Here is an 18,009-nt window from a genome sequence, read left to right as displayed (position 1 = left end):
AAAAAGAAAAGAAAAAGGAGGCCTTGGCAATCTCTTTATCAAGACAACATGTAGGGAAAAAAAGTTGCCATTGAATACTATAGAGATAGAAACTTACGCCTGAAGTCCCTGAAATAAATGGTCTGCCTGTTGGGATTCAGTAGTTGAATCACAGAGTCGTCACTCTTATTGACTTGGCAGCTGATGGTTGCAACTTCTCCTTCGATAACTGTCACGTCTTTCGTAAACAAATTCTGTCCATCACCTTTAAACAAAAGGAAAAAAGGTCAGAAAGAAATTTCCATCAATTAAAATTTGGTTAATGAGATCAATTAAAATGAGAAACAAAATGTGTGTTTAGAAAATGGACACCAGTAGCAGCATTTGGTATGGCTCGCATACTTTTCTCCATAGACCACAAAATGAGTCTATTAATCCGAGATACATCTAGGGGCAAAACATGACTAAGCCTGGAATCAACGTGCTCTCAAAAGTTGTGATGCCAACATTCCAGCCTCCAGTATTTTATACTAGTTGAGTAGTGTGTTGGAGAGTTATGGAAAGGTCAGAGGCTTTTATGAGGAGCTGCAGCTGTCACAAACGGAGCAGCAGAGATACATATACTCAGCCTCGGCTCACGTGCCATTTTGCTAAGCTGTATGCTCACCTCACAGAAAAGGGGCCACTTAATAGAAGTAGGTAGGACAGACCAGTAAAGAATCTTGTCTTGTCAGTGGATGTCAGCATTCCTAATGTACAGTGGTCCCCCCACCCCCTTATCCATGGAGGATATGTTCCAAGACACCTTGTGGATGCATGAAACTGATAGTACTGAATCCTACTTATACAAATACTGAACCCTATACATACATACACATACATACACACCTATACATACATACATACCTATAATAAAGTTTAATTTATAAACTGGTCACAGTAAGAGATTAAACAATAACATAATAGAACAATTACAACAAGATGCAGTTGACCCTTGAACAATGTGGGGGCTAGAGGCACCAACACCCCACATGCCATGTAGTCGAAAGTCCAAGAATAACATTTGGCTTCCCCAAAAACTCAACTACTAATAGCCTACTGTTGACCGGAACTTACCGAGCATATAATCTGTCTATTAACACATATTTTGTATGTTATATGTATTATATACTGTATTCTTACAATAAAGTTAGAGAAAAGAAAATGTTATTAAGAAAATTATGAGAGAAAATACATTTACAGTACATTTTTATTGGAAAAAACCCACATATAAGTAGACCCGCTCAGTTCAATCCTGTGTTATTCAAGGGTCAACTGTACTGTAATAAAAGCTATGTGAAAATGTTCTCCCTCTCTCTTTCTCTCAATCATAATTTTTATATTTTCCAATCCAAACCTAGTTCTGAATCTGTATAACCTCCCTCATTGCAGTAAATGGCTTGGTGTCACTCCTTTCAGGGGATCCCTTGCTGAAGTCTTTGTATAGGTTCAGTGCTTTCTGGCGCAACACATTGCCGTCGATCAGAACTCGTTTTCTGTTCAAGTCTTCCACCCACAAAATTAATGCCTTTTCCATCTTAACTAAGCACTTATCATACACAGTGGCTATAACTTTTGCAGTCTGAAGTGCAACAGCAAAACTAGCATGTATTTCTTCTTCTTTCACAATTTCATGGATAGAAGATTCATTCTTATCATAGATCTTAGCAACCAGCATATGATTTTTTTCGTTTCTTATTGAGTCAAAAACTTTCACTTTTTCACTTGAAGAAATTACTTTACAACCTCTCTTTAACATATCCGAAGTGCCAGCATCACTATGCTACTCTTGTGCTTTAGGGCCATTATTAAGTAAAATAAGGGTGACTTCAACAGTCAGTCTGATAATCCAGATGGCTGCTAAGTGACTAATGGGCAGGGAGTGTATACGGATAATGTGGACACGCTGGACACAGGGATGATTCACGTCCCAGGTGGGATGGAGCAGGACGACTTGAGATTTCATCATGCTAATCAGAATCGATCACAAATGAAAAGTTATGATTTACTTCTGGAATCTTCTATTTCATATTTTCTGACTATGGCTGACTGTGGGTAACTGATGCCACAGAAAGCGAAACCACGGACAGGCAGTTCAGTTATTTATTGTGTGGGAGTGAGGACCTACCTATGACTCTTTGGAATCTCAATAAAATCCTGGAAAGGTTTACAGTTCGTTTCTTACTCTGCTCTCAGATACACCTTCTTGACTCACCCAAAGGCAATACTGAACTATGTAGATTACCGTCTTTTAACCATTTAGAAAACCTCTTCCAGAACACATCAAAAAGTCAAGGCTTTAGATCCATTGATATAATAGGGCTTATCTCCAGATCTGGTTTGTCTGTTGCTTTTAACCTTAGTGACAATGGCCAGGGCCCCTCGTATACATCCTAATTGTTCCACAGCACAAGTAGGAGAGAAGAGTTCAATTCAAAAGCAAAAGATGAAGTAATTATCAAATGTCCAATTCCATATCTGGCATAGCAGGAGATATAGAAGAATATGACACTGCAATGTGCAGCTTCTTACTTAAGAAGCTGCAATGTGGGTGGAAACTGATATCTAATCCCCATTTATAGAACATAAGTGTAGTACCGTCAATAGGTATTAATGGTCAACCAGGAAGAGGGAGGCAGACATTACTTTTCAGCTGTATGATCTCAGGTAAATCTTTTAAAGAACTTGGGCTAGTTTCTCCTCTACAAAATGGGGATAGTAATTAAAAGCTACCTCACAGAGCTGTTGGGAGGATTAAGAAAGATAAATATAAAGCATTTAGCACTGTGTCTAGCTTCTCATAAAACTGAATAAATAGTAGCCGCTATCGTCATTACCATCATCATTTCTTTAGATGTCAGATCCAAATATTTATTCAGCAACTATTATGTGTTAGGAGTAGTATGGATATAAGAATGAAAGCTCATTCATTGTCTCTGATCTCAAGGTGCTCTCTTTGTAATTATATATCAACTCAGCGTGGCTTATTCACTCCCTAAAAAACTCTGTCACATTAAGAAACAAAGGTCAAAGATAAATACTATTCTAAAAAAAAATGAGACAGCATAAATAAAGATGCAATTAGAGTCAGTGGAGGATTCCACCTGCTATCATATTTCTGCTGAAGGATCCTTTTTGGCAAGACACAGTGAGGAAATGTGAGAAGGGGTGTCTAAAATGGCTTTCAGCCAAATCCACCTAGAAATAGACTAACCTCTGTTAGAGGATTAGAAAAGAGGAAACTAGAGGGATAAGGAAGAAATTATTAGAGCCACAGATAAACAAAACTTCTTGGTGCTTGAGGAATAAACCAAAATGAAACCCAACCGTGAGATCTCTAATCCATGGAATTAACCTGGGTGTGAGAACGCGGGCCCACAGGGCTTGTAGTGAGTGAAAAGGTAAATCTGCCCTAGCTTGATGCGGCAGTGAATGCTCAGTGGGCTGAACAGTGTTACAGAATAACAACAAAGAGAGCGATCAGGAAAAAATGAAGGGATGCTTATTTTTTCCTCAGTGGATTACTGTGACAAACACAGAATTCAGAACCCAGCTGGAGGGAGCAGTTTATTCCCAGATTTGAGAAAAGAACAAGGAAAAAGGAATTCCTGCCAATCAAGCAAGCTTTTCAAGGTGGTTTTGCTGGCCTGGCAAAAGTATGTACAGAAAGGACAATACCCTTATTTCCTCAGGGTAACCCAATCTAGTAAGAAAATGAAGGAAAAATTAAACGGCACAATTCAAATGCTATAACTGTCTCGAGTCATGGGACTTGCCTTGAGGAGACCAGAATACCAAATGGGGTCTACTGGGTGGTGGGGGAGATTTCTTCTATCTAAAGGAAGTTTATCAGCAGCACAAATAAGAACCTTCTGTTTATGAAAGGAACATAGAGAAAGGCTACTAGGTGACTGGCCTTAATCCCTGCGACATAATCCATGGCCTTATAGATACTACTGTCTTGCAGCTACTGTGACTTAAAGCCAGTTGCAATTCAATTATGTTCTAATAGAAAACTCCCTATAGAAATAACTATATACTTTTAGTCTTCTCTTGGAATACTAGTATATTCTGAGTAGCATGCTATATTCATATTAAGGCTATAAAACATTTGCACAAGAGATGAGATTAGAGAGGAGTTGACTATGTTTTTGTGTTTTAAGCAATAGAGGTAATGCAACAGAATCTGAAGGTTTTTTTCCTTTGTTTTTTAAAAAGTCTAAACGTTCTTAATTATTACTTAAAAGTAAGTAACATGAGACCAGATTGGTGTAATGTATTATTATGGAATAAACCATTCAGGCAAAATTTTTGCCAGCTGCGAGTTTTTGCCCTTCCTAGGCTTTGGCACACACTGTGCTCTGCCAATCTGTGGTGGTTCATCATCATTGTTGTATTAGTTTTTTGAAATCTCTAATGCCACCCTAAAACACAGTATCTCAGAAAATGACAATTCTTAGATATGTTAACATGGTTATAATACTAATGCTAAAAAATTATAAGTGATAATGAAATATTTTGCTGAAAGATATCTAAGTGCCTTGGCTGATGGTAATGGCCCAAGGATGTCTCACTCTGTAAAAATCATTGATAAATTATATGGGTCAGCTGGACAGTAGTTATATTAAACAGAGCTCCATATTTTGTGGCTCTGTAAGATGGCTGAAATGGAATAATAATGACCTATTTATTCAAGGCAAAGGAAGTGAATTGACAGTGATGAAAATATGATATGTATGTCAGTACTCTTAACTGCCTGGAGCCTTTATGTAAAAATAATTTCTGCTCACATCCTCAAATATTTCTTCCAAACAGAAGGGTGCACTGTGACTTGATAAATTTCCCCTTGAAACAGATATCATGACAATTATTAGGTTGTTACAGAACACAATTTGATGTGTAGCAGAAGGGTACAAACGGGCAACTTTGGTTCCTTTCTTAAATAATCCATTTAAAAAATCTTTCCGATTTTCTAAAACTTAATTAGCAGATACATTGTCAAGGCAGAAATAGCACATGTTCTGGGCAAAAGCAAGCAAGTAGGTACACTATACCATGGCCATTAAAGAAGGCTGTTAACAGCAAAGTAATTTATTTTAAGGGTGGAACAATGTCTGACATGTATAGACATTTTTGACTGCTAATTGGTATATACGGGTGAGGTCTGGGAGACACAATCAGACTGGATTTTAATTTATAGCAGTGACTGTATTCCCTATGACTTTCCTATTTGCCCCACAATTTCTAAAAATAAAACTCTGGCATTGGAGAGGCCCATTCACTCACAGGAAAGTCTCCCAAAGTAAACTAGAAGTTGCTAGGGCACATTCATTATAAGGAAGAGAAAACATATTACCTTAAAAAAGATAAAATCTATTTTGATGATTAGTAAAGACCATTTCAGCCGAGTTGGTTAGGGCTGGAACGGGGGGTGGGGATGCAGTTGGCTCATAAATCTCCTATTAATTCACTCTTCAATTGGCTTTACTCATAGAGTCTTTCCTGAAACATCATTTTATCATAAACTTTATTTAAATGACATTACACAAAATACTAGCATTGACTGTAATCTATTCATTCAACAATATGGCCACCTGAAAGGGCGATAGGCCAAATCTTAAGGCAAGAAGCCCAAATGAGAAATGGCACTCTCATACACCAGAAAGTGGGAAAGGGAACATCTATCCAGTGGTAGGCACTGTGCTAGTTGCTTTGCATACTTTTCTCTCTCAAACTCGGAGTTTTCAATATCCCCACTTTATAGGCTAAGAAACTGAGACACAGAGAAATCTAAATAAGTTGCCTGATGTAATTCAGCTAAGTGGCCGAGCTGGTGTTTGAATCCAGTTCTATCAGCTTCTCCAGTCCATACAGTTTGTCCTTTTTAACCAGCCAACAACAGTATTTGTTGCCAAGGTTCCGCTGGCTCTGCCTTGGAATATTTACTTGTCTTTAAAGAAGGTTGTTTCCCTGTGAGCAACTTCTGATTTTTTTTATTTCCATAATTTATCCGGAACACAATTACATACTTCAAGATGAGAGAGGAACTGTCCTGAATGTAAAACACCTTGTTTACTACTGCTTCCTTCTTTTAGCACTCAGCACACTTTGCCCCTAGAGAATGCCTTTATTGCCAGTGCATGGCGGGCATTTGCCAGCACCGAGAGTTCTCGCCCCCGCTGCCCAGCTGTTAATAAATAAAGCACTTCATTTACACCGGGAGAGTCTCTCCAGTCAAGTCTATAATAAAAGGGCAAGTCATAGTTAGAACAGAATTTGGTTTATACTATGGCAACTATGTAAACTCTTACTGACACTGAGGAGCACCAATGACTCTTAACTGGGAAGACAGTTTGCCCAGAGAAAGAGCAAATAAAGTCCCCTGACCTACTCCTCCAGGAGCAAAATCATATTAGGGAAACCTTTTCTTTTTCTCTATTTTTTTCCTCTGCTGTATGGAAGACTGAACCTAATATTAAATCACCACTGTCAGGTTGTCTAAATAGGCAAAAGTCAAACTAAAAATATAGATTGTCCGAAAAAAAAAAAACAAAAAAAAAATCCTCCCGGCGATCAGTGTGGTCATTAATTTAAAAAAAGCCACCATAGTTCTTGAAATTTTACACTAATTAAAGGCTTGAGATTATTAATTCTTTCTCTCTAAGAGGTATCCAAATTTAGACTTTATAAAGAGTCAAAAAACTTGCATGTTTTTGAAAACCGTATGTGAGCCCTCTGTGTCTTCGAGCTTCAAATGGCTTTTTCCCCAGTCTCATTTCTGTTGGATCCCATATCACCAACTTGAAAGAACCACCAATAAAACCATCACCAACAGAGGCATTATATAATTCCTGCTAACATGAGAGCTAGCACTAGAACTGAATACATTTCAGGAGAAGAAAAAAAAATTTAGATTCTGTTGAAACCCAGAGGGAAAAATTTTTCTAACTGCATACGTTCCCTCAAGTGAATGTAAACACAGTGTTCACTACAAATCATTAACAAAGCCATTAAGATTTGATTTCTATCTAAGCAATTATTGTCAGCATATTTTGTACATTTCCTTTAAAAGACTCAATCCTATCTTTCAATTCATTAAACTGTTCCTTGCATTTACAGAGTTTTATATCAAATCAGAAACCTATTTGAATTAATAAGAATTACAGTAAAAGTAATTTGAAAATAAATTATTTGAAGTTCAAGCCATGAAAGCTTTTGATGAAAGAATTGAGTCCCATTTAAATATTACAGTAACATTTTTAGTCATCCAATGTGCAGATGAGAGTCAGTGAGAACCAGTGTCCAAAATGAAGAGTCCATCAACTGCGGGTTAAAGTTAAGGGTGAGACCTCTTCAACATAAATACAACTCTTTATTTCAAAGAGAGGCAATACTTCAACCTTTATGAATACTGGAATATTTATTTAAAATCAAAAGCATTAAATCTGTCTGCTGTTTACAAAGCTTCTATTAGCCTTCTTGATCCTCATCCATGTTTTGCTATCCTAAGCAGTAAAGTTGAATATGCTGATTGTCTGCTCCAAGGAGTGTCTGTCTATTCAATGGTCAAAATAATGAATGTGAACCATATAGCTCACAAGCTTACAGTTAAATAAACTAAACCAACTCAACAAATAACTGAGCGGGCAAGAGTATGTGACACCGACCGAAATATTTCATTGTGCCACCTTCTTTTTCATGAAACCTTTATGGCAGGGTCCCCAACCTTTTCAGCACCAGGGACCAGTGTTCCTATGAGAATCTAACATCTAATGCTCTTAGGTGGAGCTGAGGGGGTGATGCTAGTGCTGGGGAGCAGCTGCAAATACAGATCAAGCTTCATTGGCTTGCCTGCTGATCACCTCCTGCTGTGTGGGCCCCTGTTTCTAACGGGCCATTGACAGGTACTGGTCCACAGCCCGGGGGCTGGGGACCCCTGCTTTATGGAACCCAGAGAGAAGATACATCAAAAATCACATGGCAAGTGTGAGGCACAGTCAAGAGTAGAGGCCACATCTCCTAATGGGTCACCAAGGTATTTCTATTCTTGGCTATTTCTAAATAACATTTACTGATTTGTTTCTAATTAAAAAGGCACTATATTCTTGACCTGTGTGTGTGTGTGTTTTAAAGCTTTGTTTCACAAGTAATATTTGTAACACTGTATCCTATGGAATGGAGATGGTCAAGATCTCATAAATCTCTTGTGATATGACTGCTGTTCTGTCATTTGAGCTTAGGGAAGAAAAAAAATATTGAATTTAATCTAATCTCCTTTTATAATCAGTAAAAGGTGAGGCAAATTTTTGAATGGCAAGTTAAAGAGTAATCTTCCTCAGTGCTGGTTTTTTCTTCAATTAAAATTGTTGATTTCCCCTGAATACAAAACAAAAAATATCATTTGATACAACATTAAGCTATTCATGAATATTCTGTATACACATTCTTGTTTAGTTGACTAATGGCAAATTAACGTTCTCTATTTTAGTTTAAACACATACTATAGGTATGTTTGATTAGCACTGAATTCCAAAAGCTGATTACTATGCATGCTTTGATTATGTAATTACATAATAGAGTATAATGGCTCCTTTGGAGTCATTATGATCTATATGGCAAATATGTTTCAGTTTTGCTATAGTTTAAATACACGTTGAGATGACAGCTCATAACAAGGCTCCACTTTTCAGTCTTATCAGCTAAATGGGCATTTTCCCATTCATCCTAACATCTTCTTGACACCAATTAAGGCCTATTGTGTCAAGATGCACATGCTTTTGAGAAATTCCCTTTGTTTTCTTGGCATTCAAAAAAGGACATTAATTTTAAAAGCTGTATTAAGCAAAAGGCCTGGTTTAAAAAAAAAAAGCTGAAATTCCATCCTTCATCCACCCTTTGAAAGGTCTGCAGGGAATCACATCTAGTTCATTAATCACTGTTCAGACAACCACAAGGGGGTTAAAGATGGAATTTCACCTTTAACTCCAAAATACACATGAAGGGGGAACAGCCAAGAATACTGATGTTTACAGTGGTGGCTTGCCACTATGCACTCAGTTCAGAGTCTGTCTAAACATCAACCACATCAACTTTACAAAGATCCATTTCTGCAAATCTCATGTCTTGCGACATTCCTTATATTTGGAAGCTGCTTTTGAAAGAGATAGTTAAGAAATAGCACAGCCAGATTTCACCTTCACGTAGTTCTTGATGGATCTAAGGCTAATGAAACTTACTTAGTGAATAGATTTTTGTTAATTCTACTGTCAAGTTATAAACTGGAAAGTAGTCAAGTTTAAAAACATGACAAAGGTTATTATAAAGAATTATGTAAAGTTTCTCTTGTTCCCCTGAAATCCTTTTATACTATTTCATTTACAAGAAGAGTTATTTCTCCTTTTCTCTCAAGAGAATGAATGATCTCTTATACCATGCCAAGCCAAAGGTGACCTGAATCTTAACTTTAAAATAAGCATCAAGCTGTTTTTAACTTTGTGTCTATTGTTTTTCAACATTAAGACTGAAGAACTGAGGTCAAGCACGGTCCAACTTGTATTTACATATAGGATGAGTATCTCTTTTGTGAAAAGAAACATTGATTAGACCTGTGAAAGTTCTTTTCAAGGAAGACTGTGACAAAACTTGCTATAGCATCTGTGCTTATGCTATTTCAATTTTAAACTCACATTAGCTTTTCCTTTTAAAAGAGTCTGAGCTCAATGGACTTTTTAATCACAGCCCACAGCACTAAAGGGGCAAAGCAATTATGACACTTAAGCTGCCTGATCCCATAAAATTTAGAGGTGCAATTCCCTCTGGAGGATGTTTGTGGGGAGTGATACCCATCCACTAATCATAAGATCGGAATTAGCTTTTCCATTAAAATTCACTTATCAAAGAAGCAAAGGGCAATAAAAGAAACTAATATAAAAATAAACCATAAAAGATAATAATAATCATGGAATCCTTTTGCTCTTCACACTGAAAGGTGAAAATCTCAGACTTTATTCTCCACTCACTCCTTTTCATAGCTGGACAGGTTTCATGGCCTTTTTGTTCATCAAAAAGATAGCATCTTTTTTTGGAGAAAAGATAGCCTAACCTTGAAGAAAAACTCCCTCCAGTGGACAGGTTTTGTGAGAATTAAAAGAGAGAGGAAAAATAGAGCCTCCAAAGTAGAAAAGTCACTGTTTTATTTGCTTGTGAGATGGCGCTGAAATCACCTTGCGGAAGAGTCATTTTAAGCCTGTTAAATCTGCTTAGAGATTCTTAGGAGAAAAGGGGCTCTTAAAAAATATTAATTAAGAAAGAACCACAGTCAGTCGCCTTGGACTTTGGAGAACAATTTGAAGACAGAGGCTTCTTATAAAACCAATTATGTTGGCAAAGAAAGTAGTTTCTTCTCAATGGTTTGATTCTGTGATGCTTATTCATGGCACAGGAAGAATAGAACAATTTTAGATTGAGCTGCTTCAGTAGCAATTCAAAGCTGGGTGGTGGTTCCAGCATTTCAAAATATATTGATTCTTTTAGACAAAATGTGCTGAAGGCCAACTGCTGATCTTCTGTATCAGCTACTTTGCTAATGAACTGATAATATGATACTATGCTCTCTGGGATATATTAAATGACAACTTTGCAGAGTGAAAACTAGTTGTACAAATTTCTGCTGTCTGAGCATGGACTCCCTGGGAAGACAGTCATATTCTGAAAGAGATGAATTGTGTAGCTAGATGCTGGAATCTAACAAATCTCAGACTTGACTCACACCATCCAGTGTGGTCATGGGTCCCAGTTAGCTTAAGCCTGAGATAATGGGAATCCATAATTTTAATTTACATATCGAGCTATTTACATTTCCCAAATCGAAGCTATTAATAACTAAAACAAAAGTTTACATGCCTAAAACTCAAAAAAAAAAAAAAGAAAAATATTTAAAAATCACAAAGGAAGATACAAATATTAGGTTCTATTATTCCTATAAGGACTTAAGGGAACTTGGATTTTTCTCTTACCCCAAATCATTTAGTATATACACTGCTGCTGCCTCTGGTGAGCTCTCACTCTGTAAGAAAATATAATGTTGCCTTTTTCTAACTAAATGAAAAGAAGAATTTAGGATTTCAACTCTGGAGATGGCCACCTGACTCTACTGTGGTCACTATCACTTAAATACTTTTCGATATCCCTCACTCACAGCATATTACAGACGCAGATTGTTTACAATACTTGCTGTTACTAACGGCTCCTCTACATTTTTTTTTAAATTGAATTTCCTTACAACCCCAACTTTAAGTCTTAATGAATATGGCATGTCTATATACCCCATTTTTTAAACCCTGCTTTTAAACACTCAATTTAATATCATTTTCCCTTTGATAAGAGGTATTATGATTAAACTTGGGTCACTTTTTGTTTTGACTCACTAAAAGCTGATTTTTTTTCCTTTTGCACTGCCTCCAGGGTGTTAAAAGACTAACGCTATAGGATATTTAAAATCACAAGGCTATAACATGTAATAATAATTATTACACACAAGGAAGAAATGGAAGCGACAGCTTTTTACCACATCTGGAAGCAAGAGAAACAAATTCTTTCTTTTCCAAAGTATTTATTATTATTTTAGTTTTTTTACTATCAAAAAAATTCTGTTTCTGAGGGGAACATTATTTTAATCATCTGCATAACAATTGCTAACATATTTTCAAAATGTTTTCTCTGTGCCAGGAGCTATGCTTCGTTTTTTTAGGTTATCTTATTTAATCCTCACAGCAATATTTTACCAGAATACCCATTACATAGTTGAGGAAACTGAGATTTATTATACTATATTATACTATATGTTATTATACTATATTATACTGCAATAATATATTATACTATATTATACTATGTATTGTATACTATGTGTAGTATACAATTATATCAATGAGGCTTTATAATGCTAAAAGAATGAAGGAGAACTAATAGAAGAATCTACTATATCTCATTATATGATTTAGGAATAAAACTTAAGTAATACTCTCGGCATATAAAAATATTTGAAGCCTACCAGCAACAGGATGTTCGATATGCATCACCGCTAAAACTAGCTCTATAACCATAGTCTAAATACTGGCTGGGCCTTTAGTATTCAGAGAAAAGATGTCTATTCTGCAGAATGATCTGGACTCAAAAGGCTGCTCAACTCCAACTTCAGGCATTTACAGTATCTGCTTCAAGGGCATTCATTAGTATTGACAATCTATGTCACTGAAATTTGGCTGTAACAGCAGTCTCTCTCTGCCTCTCCTCGTTCACTTTCCTGCCAACAAGAGCCATTGAAAACCTTCCAAATTTAAAGCTTAGAGCCGATAGGACAAGCGAGTAAGGATATCAGTTGGAACATATCAGATATGGACTCAGAGTGAATGTCAGCTTCAACTATACAGACATTACTATACAGAAACAGAAAACGGGGAAATGAGAGGGGAGATATTTCATATTCTTATGCTAGAGAGTATTCCAAGTATGTGTAATATGGTTTGTTCAAGAAACAGCTGTAAATCCATGATAATCATCATGCTGAATAATGCTGCAACATTCAACTTACTTACATCTCCTACCAGGAAGGCAAGTAGCTTTGGACTATTATATGAAATGACAATTTCTTAGCTGGAAAATTGGGTTCTGTGACTAAGGCCCTTATTTGGTAAGTTATTCCCTCTATCATCCGTCAGTCATAAAGCAAGTGGTAGTTTTTTAACCTCTGGCTCTTGAGTTGCTGGCCCCAGCTGAGTCTGGGAAGAAGCACACGAGTTAGAAAGCTCTTTTTAAGCCAGAGTTTGATGAAGGGATTGCCTGTGGAGAGTGGCCAAAGGAGATTCCAGATTTTACTTTCATGATTGCCAGGTGTCCAGTACAAAGCCTGTCATGTCAGTCAGGTATGCACCATAACTATACAAATTTGTGCCACTATAAAAATAACTTGATTAGGATTGTCTGAGTGTGGGTCGCTCATGAATTATCATTAAAGTTAGAGATCTGTCATAAGGACATTATTTGGTGCCTTATTTTTCACTTGCAAGAGGGTATTTAAGGAGGAATGAGAACATCAGACTTGGAGAACAGGAATTTGTGCCACAGTTCTGAGCTTACCGGTGGTAAAACTAGGAAAACTGAAAACCTGAATCTGTTTTTATATTTTGAAAAGGGTAAATGGCATCTCTTCTTTGGGGTTTATTATGAGACTCAAGTGAGGAAATGTGTGCGACAGTATTTTTTAAGTTCCAAAAATGCTAAAAACAGGATATAACCTTCTCTTCCTCCAGCTTCTTCATCAGCATCATCACTATCTCCAAACAGCCTCTTTCCTATTACTAGGATCTTATCTTCCATAATCTGATGGAATTTTTTTCCATTTCAGAGCTTTCGCTATTATTCTTTTTATTCCAAGGCTAACTAAAATGCACAGAGTAAATTAAATCATCTTCATTGCTCATGTTAAATTGTAAACTAAAACCACTGTAAGTATGAAAAGTATAAGGCGAATAGCAGATATAGGCAGGGGACTGGTCATTTGAAATTAGGTTCAATCTATAGCATTAAAAACATGACTTATTTTTTATATATAGGCCCTCCTGTATATATAGGACTGTAATTAATTCCAAGAACAAGCTGCATGTTCTAAGGATGTGAAGGGTCACCAGTGTTAGGTTAATAACGTAATACCTCGCCCTCACTGGAAAACTGCAACAGTCAACACCTCAGATACCTAGCTAGCATCTGGAGGGAATGTGACATTTCACAAAAGTGAGCTTCCCATATGACTGAATCTTTCTCTAAAGACTAAAATTAAAATAAAATGAAACAAAATAATTTCCACAAAGCTTGTTGACTTCCCTATTTTGTCCTATACTCCCATACTGGGAGGATTCCAGGAGTTAAGAAAATATGTAGGAATGTTTGGTCCTTCTCTAAACGATCTCAGCCTTGTTAGGCTCGTATGTGTCTCCTGTTGCTTCCCTCCAATGCTGGCCATCACTTTTCACAGAAAATCCCCTCCTTTATTATTAAGTGTAAGAGCTTTGAGAAAGCTACTGGGGTGGATGTTTTTCCAGTTTACTAGTGTGTTCCTGGATGTGTCTAGGATGTTTGAAGTCTCTAGAAACCTAACCTTCACCAAGTAATATGTTCCTGTGGCATGAAGAGGTATAATTTTCCTCCTTCATGAAACAATGGACGAAGGAAAAGTAAGTGCACAGACAAAATATAATTAATACGATTTCGTTTAGTTTGACAATTATACTTTGACACTAATAGATATTCTTAGGTAAAAATCTACGTTTGAATGCAGGAAGCAAATCAATAAGAAATTGGTGACTGACATTAGTTTGTTACTGACATTAACTTCTTATGTTGTTATTAACGGTTCAAACCCTCTATTACTAATCTATTTATAAAAGCAGGAAAACTGCCCTTGGTGGAATTCCTACTCATTTTGCAGAGTCCGGCTCAAAGTCATTCACTTTATGAAGCTCTCACAACTCCCCAGGTTTTTAGGTTTCTGGCTCACAGTGTGTTTACTTGTTTTAGTCTCGGCACTCATTACACGGAGAGTTGTACGATCATTCGTTTATAGGGTTGTTTCCTTCTCTTGATTTTGATCTGGGTTCAAATGCTGGCACTGCCAGTTATTAGCTAGATCTTGGAAAAGTTACTTAAGCTAAGCATCAGGTTTCTCACATGTAAAATAGGTATAAAAATATCTCTCTCACTAGGATATGTTGCAAACCAAATGGGATAATCAGTGTATTCATACTGCATGAGAGCTGGCACATAGGTTGTGTGTCCCCAAAATACTCATTAATATTATTATAATTATTTTTGCTCCCTGAGAACTGTCTACTTCTTCATCTTTTATTCTCAAAGCATAGTACAGTGTCAGCTTATAAAGCAAGTGTTAATAGATGCTTATTGAATAAAGTTTCTAAATAAAGGGCTGTTTTAAGACCTTAATAGGCCCCAGGCACTCTCGTTTTTGGAGATAACAAGTCTATTAACATCAAAACATATTAAGTTGTATCCATATCCCACATTAAATATAATTTTGAATTTAAAATTTCAAAGGATTTTTATAATTTTGCTTTTGAAATTATTAATTCCAATTGTATATTTTATTATAAAGCCAATACATTTTCTCTCCCATGGCTCATTTTCACAGGGCTCTTGAAAAGAAAAAGGCTCTAGTATTGTGCCTATAGTGCTCAATGGAGAAAACAGCCCTGCTTCAAGAGGTTCCTGAGGTTGCGAGGGAGACAGACATATGTACACACAATGACAACACAACGTGGTAAGACTTAGAAGTCACTAATCTGCTGTGGGAACCTGGAAGAGGGACAACTCAGTCAGGATAGGGGTGCAGATTCTAGAGGGGGGAAGAGGAGGCATTTGAAAAAAGAATCACGGCATGTTTAGAACAAGGAAAGAGCATAACATGCTCTGAAGAGTGACAGAAAGGTACGCTTTCTGGAAAGGTCACAAGGTCCAGATATTGAAGGACACTGTATGCCAGGCTAGGGAATTTGTGCTTTATATTGTAATTAATAGGGAGCCATTAAGTGATTTTAATCCAGGGAGTGATATGATCATACTTGTGTTTTGAAAGATAATGTTTATGTGGAGAGGGAGGGAAGACTGGAAATAGGAAAAAGGCTGGAGCCAAGAAGATCAGTTAAGAGACTTCTGCCACAGAGTAATCACGGCTGATAAGAGCCAGGTAAGGGAACATGGAGAGGAGAAAGCAGAGCTTATGTTGGGAGGAATGAGCGAGGAGTTGAGAACACTTCGAGGTTAGGAATATGGGCTTTGGCATCGGTTGGTTTTTCAGTTCTGTAAAGGAGGCCTAATGTGTTCCTTAGATGTCTCTACTAAACTGCTAATGTTTAGTGGCCTTCTAAGACCAGCGGAGAACTACCTTTAAAAAAAGAGTTAGAAGGCACGTTGCACACACATTCTCATCACTTCTGTTGTTCACTACTGAGATGGATTTCTGTAGTACTCACTTGTACCAAAAATAGAATTAGGAAACCTGATGTCTCACCCACCACTACCCCCACTAGAGCCTTGCTATTTTGAGTCGGCAACCAGCAGTTTTGAAAATCCCTGGGAGAGTATTAAGAATGCAGAATGTTAGAGTCACATCAGACCTACTGAGTCAGAATCTGGATTTTAACAAGAGACTCAGATCATTCATATGCACATTACAGTTTGTGGAGCTCTGGCCTAGAGTACAGTAATTCTAAAAGCTTCTTCAAACATAAACATGAGACTGATGGCTTAACCTAGGAAGATATTAGCAAGAGGTATATTTCTAGACTACTTGTTTCAGGGAAAATGGTGAACCAGTGAGTCTCGTGAGAAAGATCACGAATCCCTAAGGCCAAGTGAGGTCGGTCTCCGGGGAGAAATATGGCTTTGGCAACTTCTTGTTTAAAAAGAGATTTTTAAAAATTCAAGTTTGCATGAAGACAAATTGATACAGGTCATTCATAAAGTTAATAGGAATTAGAATCCAGCATTCTTCCTCAAGTTTCATAGAACCATTACATAAATGAAATACTGTCTCCCAAAGCAGCTAGCTGACTGCGACCAAAGCATTAGATTACTCTGCATTCAGCTGCAAAAATGACTACTCTAGCCAAGGCTCTCACACTTACTGAATTTGTTAGTTCATACGCTGTACCCTGGTTAATTTTTGCTTCTCTGGTTTTACCATTGCTACATGTTTTGTGCTCATGTGCACTGAGCCAGTGAAGAAAAAAGAACAAATAGGGAAATGAAGCAAGTGGTCCAAAATGAAAGGGGAAAAGAGGCTGCTGAGGTGTTATGAAAGTGATGAAATTCAACTATATGATTTGAAGGGAAGAGAAAATAAAAACTGTACTACCCATTACAGCAGGCCTTTTCACTCTGTCCAGTAGATAAAATTTGCTGCAAAAATATAGGTAATGACATAAACAGTAGTTTAAGAGAAATAATAAGAGTCTTAAGCTGGAGGCAAAAAGAAGCAAGCATGGAAAGAGCCTCCTACAATGCTCAGAGGAAGAAAAGGTAAACAACAGTTTCTCTTTTACATGGCCTCTTAATGCACATCCATGGATCAGCCTGGACCGCAGGCCTTGTTTTCGGCTGCTGGATGGAGTGAATGTGCCTTGCTATTCAGATGCGGGCTAACAGCATCCTTAGCAGCCGCTCACAGGAGGAAATAATACTTACCTTGAAAGCAAAGAAGCAAAGGTTTCACCTAAGAGTAACAACCTCAGCCTGGAGAAGTTCTTGCCTATCTCTGAAACTTTATATACCTAGAATTTCAATCCCTGTATCGGCTTCCCAATAAACTTTAATATTATTATTATTATTATTATTATTATTATTATTATTATTATTATTATTTTGGTGGGGGGAAAAGGGGGTGGAGCAGCAAAATGGTCGATGCCATGTTCTAGTTTCTGTTTTTCCTGTTCCTTAACATATGGCGATTGCAATTGGTTCGCACTTCATTTCTCTGACAAATGTGTTCTCGTATGAAAGCTTTCCGTATTTTTACCACTGGTGCGCCCAGATGCTTTTACTGCAGCGGGAGCAGATCTCTGAATGGTTTTCTGCTGGGTTACTGAAGTGCAGTTTCAGAGAGAATAATGTTCTGAATTTTGGTCTCTTAAAAAAGTCGTTAGGTTTATGGGCAGTCATGCTTGTCACATTTAGAGTGTGAATTACGTACTTCATGGAAACACAGTTAAACCCCCACAGTTGTGCACAGCCATAATTTCTGCAGAAAAAAGACCAACAATCGGGGGACTTTATTACTACTACTTTTCATGTATAAGATGCCAAAACCAAACCAACCCTCTCAACATTACAAGGTAGTTTTTCTTTTTAAAAAAGTTTTAATTTTTTTTTTTTTTTTTTAAGTAAAGAGAAAGAAAAAAGAAAACCCCTAATGGGCTGCTT

The 18,009-nt window shown here is 37.1% G+C and overlaps 1 protein-coding gene across 3 annotated transcripts in view; it reads right to left on the bottom strand.

Annotated features, from left to right (window-relative positions):
• Window positions 1–18,009, bottom strand: part of CADM1 (cell adhesion molecule 1) — a 322,797-nt gene that overhangs the window by 68,945 nt on the left and 235,843 nt on the right. For all 3 annotated transcript variants that reach the window (XM_011365362.2, XM_011365363.2, XM_023533737.1), the window contains exon 2: window positions 98–244. In XM_011365362.2, coding sequence (XP_011363664.1) covers window positions 98–244 — 147 coding nt within the window. The remainder of the gene's footprint in view (window positions 1–97; window positions 245–18,009) is intronic.

The sequence above is a fragment of the Pteropus vampyrus genome, unplaced genomic scaffold (assembly GCF_000151845.1).
Source record: "Pteropus vampyrus isolate Shadow unplaced genomic scaffold, Pvam_2.0 Scaffold110, whole genome shotgun sequence".
NCBI lineage: Eukaryota > Metazoa > Chordata > Mammalia > Chiroptera > Pteropodidae > Pteropus > Pteropus vampyrus.
The sequence above is the reverse complement of the archived record's forward strand: the minus strand, read 5'-3'. Positions and strand labels throughout refer to the sequence as shown.